This window comes from Etheostoma spectabile, unplaced genomic scaffold (genome assembly GCF_008692095.1).
Source record: "Etheostoma spectabile isolate EspeVRDwgs_2016 unplaced genomic scaffold, UIUC_Espe_1.0 scaffold48, whole genome shotgun sequence".
NCBI lineage: Eukaryota > Metazoa > Chordata > Actinopteri > Perciformes > Percidae > Etheostoma > Etheostoma spectabile.
The window spans coordinates 794,949-801,042 of NW_022605618.1; the positions used below are offsets into that span (position 1 = coordinate 794,949).

General features: G+C 42.3%; 1 protein-coding gene across 1 annotated transcript in view; it reads left to right on the plus strand.

The window, feature by feature from the left end:
• Window positions 1-1,392: 1,392 nt before the first annotated feature.
• LOC116686780 (intestinal mucin-like protein) overlaps window positions 1,393-6,094 on the plus strand; it is a gene marked incomplete at its 5' end in the record, with an annotated part of 23,492 nt that continues 18,790 nt past the window's right edge. The window contains one exon of the mRNA XM_032511828.1: window positions 1,393-1,915. Coding sequence (XP_032367719.1) covers window positions 1,393-1,915 — 523 coding nt within the window. The remainder of the gene's footprint in view (window positions 1,916-6,094) is intronic.

Consider the following 6,094-nt stretch of genomic DNA (forward strand, 5'->3'; position numbering starts at 1 on the left):
TTACCACAACTATAATGTACCATCACCAACATCTACAGTAGCCAACCAAATCTGTGAGACACAGTGTCAAAAGACAAACACATCAGAAAAGACAACAGCAAAGATTGGCGACGACAACACCACCTAAAAAAAATACCACTGGCCCAGTAACAAGCTCTACCACAGCTGTGGTGGAAACTACAACCTCAGGCCAGGTGTTACAACAAAAGCCCAGAACAACAGTTGTGACATCAAAACCTTCTGTTGTATCCACAACATTAAGTAACCATCACCAACATCTACAGTAGCCACAACCAAATCTGTAGAACAACAGCGTGCAAAAAAGACAACATCATCAGAAAAGACAACGCACAGATTGCGACGACAACACCACCTAAAAAATCACCACACTGGCCATAACAAGCTCTCACCACTATGTGGTGGAAACACAACCTCAGTGCCAGGTGTTACACAAAAGCCCTGGAACAACCGTTGTTAACATCAAACCTCTGTTGTTACCACAACTATTAATGTACATCACCAAGACTACAGAAGCCCAACCAAATCTGTAGAAGACAACAGCGTCAAAAAAAGACAACATCATCAGAAAGAACAAACGCAAAGATTGTGACGACACACCCCATAAAAAAATTACCACGGCCCAGTACAAGCTCTACACACAGCTTGTGGTGGAATACCAACCTCAGGGCCAGGTGTTACAACAAAAAGCCTGGAACAACAGTTGTAACATCAAAACCCTTCTGTGTTTACCACAACTATTAATGTACCATCACCACATCTACAGAAGCCAAAACCAAATCTGTAGAGACAACACGCGTCACAAAAACAACATCATCAGAAAAGACAACCAAAGATTGTGACTGACAACACCACCTAAAAAATTACCACTGGCCCAGTAACAAGCTCTACCACAGCTGTGGTGGAAACTACAAAACCTCAGTGCCAGGTGTTACAAACAAAAGCCCTGGAACAACAGTTGTGAACATCAAAACCTTCTGTTGTTACCACAACTATTAATGTACCATCACTCAAGTCTACAGAAGTCCACAACCAAATCTGTAGAGACAACAGCGTCAAAATAAGACACACTCAGCAGACAGACTCACATCAAAGATGGAGACAACAACCACCTAAAAAAATTACCACTGGCCCAGTAACAAGCTCTACCACAGCTGTGGTGGAAACTACAACCTCAGTGCCAGGTGTTACAACAAAAAGCCCTGGAACAACAGTTGTAACATCAAAACCTTCTGTTGTTACCACAACTATTAATGTACCATCACCAAGATCTACAGAAGCCACAACCAAATCTGTAGAGACAACAGCGTCAAAAAAGACAACATCATCAGAAAAGACAACAGCAAAGATTGTGACGACAACACCACCTAAAAAATTACCACTGGCCCAGTAACAAGCTCTACCACAGCTGTGGTGGAAACTACAACCTCAGTGCCAGGTGTTACAACAAAAAGCCCTGGAACAACAGTTGTGACATCAAAACCTTCTGTTGTTACCACAACTATTAATGTACCATCACCAACATCTACAGTAGCCACAACCAAATCTGTAGAGACAACAGTGTCAAAAAAGACAACATCATCAGAAAAGACAACAGCAAAGATTGCGACGACAACACCACCTAAAAAAATCACCACTGGCCCAGTAACAAGCTCTACCACAGCTGTGGTGGAAACTACAACCTCAGTGCCAGGTGTTACAACAAAAAGCCCTGGAACAACAGTTGTGACATCAAAACCTTCTGTTGTTACCACAACTATTAATGTACCATCACCAAGATCTACAGAAGCCACAACCAATCTGGTAGAGACAACAGCGTCAAAAAAGACAACATCATCAGAAAAGACAACAGCAAAGATTGACGACAACCCACCACCTAAAAAATACCACTGGCCCAGTAACAACTCTACCACAGCTGTGGTGGAAACTACAACCTCATTGCCAGGTGTACAACAAAAACCCTGGAACAACAGTTGGAATCAAAACCTTCTGTTGTTACCACAACTATTAATGTACCATCACCAAGATCTACAGAAGCCACAACCAAATCTGTAGAGACAACAGCGTCAAAAAAGACAACATCATCAGAAAAGACAACAGCAAAGATTGTGACGACAACACCACCTAAAACAATTACCACTGGCCCAGTAACAAGCTCTACCACAGCTGTGGTGGAAACTACAACCTCAGTGCCAGGTGTTACAACAAAAAGCCCTGGAACAACAGTTGTGACATCAAAACCTTCTGTTGTTACCACAACTATTAATGTACCATCACCAACATCTACAGTAGCCACAACCAAATCTGTAGAGACAACAGTGTCAAAAAAGACAACATCATCAGAAAAGACAACAGCAAAGATTGCGACGACAACACCACCTAAAAAAATCACCACTGGCCCAGTAACAAGCTCTACCACAGCTGTGGTGGAAACTACAACCTCAGTGCCAGGTGTTACAACAAAAAGCCCTGGAACAACAGTTGTAACATCAAAACCTTCTGTTGTTACCACAACTATTAATGTACCATCACCAAGATCTACAGAAGCCACAACCAAATCTGTAGAGACAACAGCGTCAAAAAAGACAACATCATCAGAAAAGACAACAGCAAAGATTGTGACGACAACACCACCTAAAACAATTACCACTGGCCCAGTAACAAGCTCTACCACAGCTGTGGTGGAAACTACAACCTCAGTGCCAGGTGTTACAACAAAAAGCCCTGGAACAACAGTTGTGACATCAAAACCTTCTGTTGTTACCACAACTATTAATGTACCTCACCAACATCTACTAGCACAACCAAATCTGTAGACAACAGTGTCAAAAAAGACAACATCATCAGAAGAACAACAGCAAAGATTGCGACGACAACACCACCTAAAAATTCACCACTGGCCCAGTAACAAGCTCTACCACAGCTGTGGTGAAACTACAACCTCAGTGCCAGGTGTTACAACAAAAGCCCTGGAACAACAGTTTTAACATCAAAACCTTCTGTGTTACCACAACTATTATGTACCATCACCAAGCTCTACAGAAGCCACAACCAATCTGTAGAGACAACAGCGTCAAAAAAGACAACATCATCAAAAAGACAACAGCAAAGATTGTGACGACAACACCACCTAAAAAATTCCACTGCCCAGTAACAAGCTCTACACACGCTGTGGTGGAAACTACAACCTCAGTGCCAGGTGTTCAACAAAAAAGCCCTGGAACCACAGTTGTGACATCAAAACCTTCTGTTGTTACCACAACTTTAATGTACCATCACCAACTCCAAAGCCAAACCACTCGTAGAAAAACACAGCGTCAAAGAACAACATCATCAGAAAAAACAACAGCAAAGATTGGACGACAACACCACCTAAAAAATTACCACTGGCCCAGTAACAAGCTCTACCACAGCTGTGGTGGAAACTACAACCTCAGTGCCAGTGTTACAACAAAAAGCCCTGGAACAACAGTTGAGACATCAAAACCTCTTTTGTTACCACAACTATTAATGTACCATCACCAACATCTACAGTAGCCACAACCAATCTGTAGAGACCACGGGTCAAAAAAGACAACATCCAAAAATCATCGAAAAGACAACAGCAAAGATTGCGACGACAACACCACCTAAAAAATTACCACTGGCCCAGTAACAAGCTCTACCACAGCTTTGTGTAAACTACAACCTCAGTGCCAGTGTTACAACAAAAGCCCTGGAACAACAGTTGTGACATCAAACCTTCTGTTGTTACCACAACTATTAATATACCATCACCACATCTACAATGACCACAACCAATCTTGAGACAACAGCGTCAAAAAAACAACATCATCAGAAAGACAACAGCAAAGATTGCGACGACAACACCACCTAAAAAAATTACCACTGGCCCAGTAACAAGCTCTACCACAGCTGTGGTGGAAACTACAACCTCGTGCCAGTTACAACAAAAGCCCTGGAACACAGTTGTGACATCAAAACCTTCTGTTGTTACACAACTATTAATTACCATCACCAACATCTACAGTAGCCACAACCAATCTTAGACAACAGCTCCAAAAAAGACAACATCATCAGAAAAGACAACAGCAAAGATTGCGACGACACACCACCTAAAAAAAATACCACTGGCCCAGTAACAAGCTCTCCCACAGCTGTGGTGGAAACTACAACCTCAGTGCCAGGTGTTACAACAAAAAGCCCTGGAACAACAGTTGTGACATCAAAACCTTCTGTTGTTACCACAACTATTAATGTACCATCACCAACATCTACAGTAGCCACAACCAAATCTGTAGAGACAACAGCGTCAAAAAAGACAACATCATCAGAAAAGACAACAGCAAAGATTGCGACGACAACACCACCTAAAAAAATTACCACTGGCCCAGTAACAAGCTCTACCACAGCTGTGGTGGAAACTACAACCTCAGTGCCAGGTGTTACAACAAAAAGCCCTGGAACACAGTTGTGACATCAAAACCTTCTGTTTACCACAACTATTATGTACCATCACCAACATCTACTGAATCCACAAACCAATCGTAGAGACAACAGCGTCAAAAAGACACCATCATCAAAAAGCAACAGCAAAGATTGGACAACAACACCACCTAAAAATTACCACTGGCCGATAACAAGCTTTACCACAGCTGTGTGTGAAATACAACCTCAGTGCCAGGTGTTACAAAAAGCCCTAAACAACAGTGTGTACATCAAAACCTTCTGTTGTTACCACAACTATTAATGTACCATCACCCACATCTACAAAAGTCACAACCAAATCTGTAGAGACAACAGCGTCAAAAAAGACGACTTCATCAGAAACGACAACAGCAAAGATTGCGACGACAACACCACCTAAAAAAATCACCACTGGCCCACTAACAAGCTCTACCACAGCTGTGGTGGAAACTACAACCTCAGTGCCAGGTGTTACAACAAAAGGCCCTGGAACAACAGTTTTGACATCAAAACCTTCTGTTGTTACCACAACTTTTAATATACCATCACCAACATCTACAGTAGCCACAACCAAATCTATAGAGACAACAGCGTCAAAAAAGACAACATCATCAGAAAAGACAACAGCAAAGATTGCAACGACAACACCACCTAAAAAAATTACCACTGGCCCAGTAACAAGCTCTACCACAGCTGTGGTGGAAACTACAACCTCAGTGCCAGGTGTTACAACAAAAAGCCCTGGAACAACAGTTGTGACATCAAAACCTTCTGTTGTTACCACAACTATTAATGTACCATCACCCACATCTACAAAAGTCACAACCAAATCTGTAGAGACAACAGCGTCAAAAAAGACGACTTCATCAGAAACGACAACAGCAAAGATTGCGACGACAACACCACCTAAAAAAATCACCACTGGCCCAGTAACAAGCTCTACCACAGCTGTGGTGGAAACTACAACCTCAGTGCCAGGTGTTACAACAAAAAGCCCTGGAACAACAGTTTTGACATCAAAACCTTCTGTTGTTACCACAACTATTAATATACCATCACCAACATCTACAGTAGCCACAACCAAATCTGTAGAGACAACAGCGTCAAAAAAGACAACATCATCAGAAAAGACAACAGCAAAGATTGCGACGACAACACCACCTAAAAAAATTCACCACTGGCCCAGTAACAAGCTCTACCACAGCTGTGGTGGAAACTACAACCTCAGTGCCAGGTGTTACAACAAAAAGCCCTGGAACAACAGTTGTGACATCAAAACCTTCTGTTGTTACCACAACTATTAATGTACCATCACCAACATCTACAGTAGCCACAACCAAATCTGTAGAGACAACAGCGTCAAAAAAGACAACATCATCAGAAAAGACAACAGCAAAGATTGCGACGACAACACCACCTAAAAAAATTACCACTGGCCCAGTAACAAGCTCTACCACAGCTGTGGTGGAAACTACAACCTCAGTGCCAGGTGTTACAACAAAACCCGGAACAACAGTTGGACATCAAAACCTTCTGTTGTTACCACAACTATTAATGTACCATCACCAACATCTACAGAGCCACAACCAAACTGTAGAGACAACAGCGT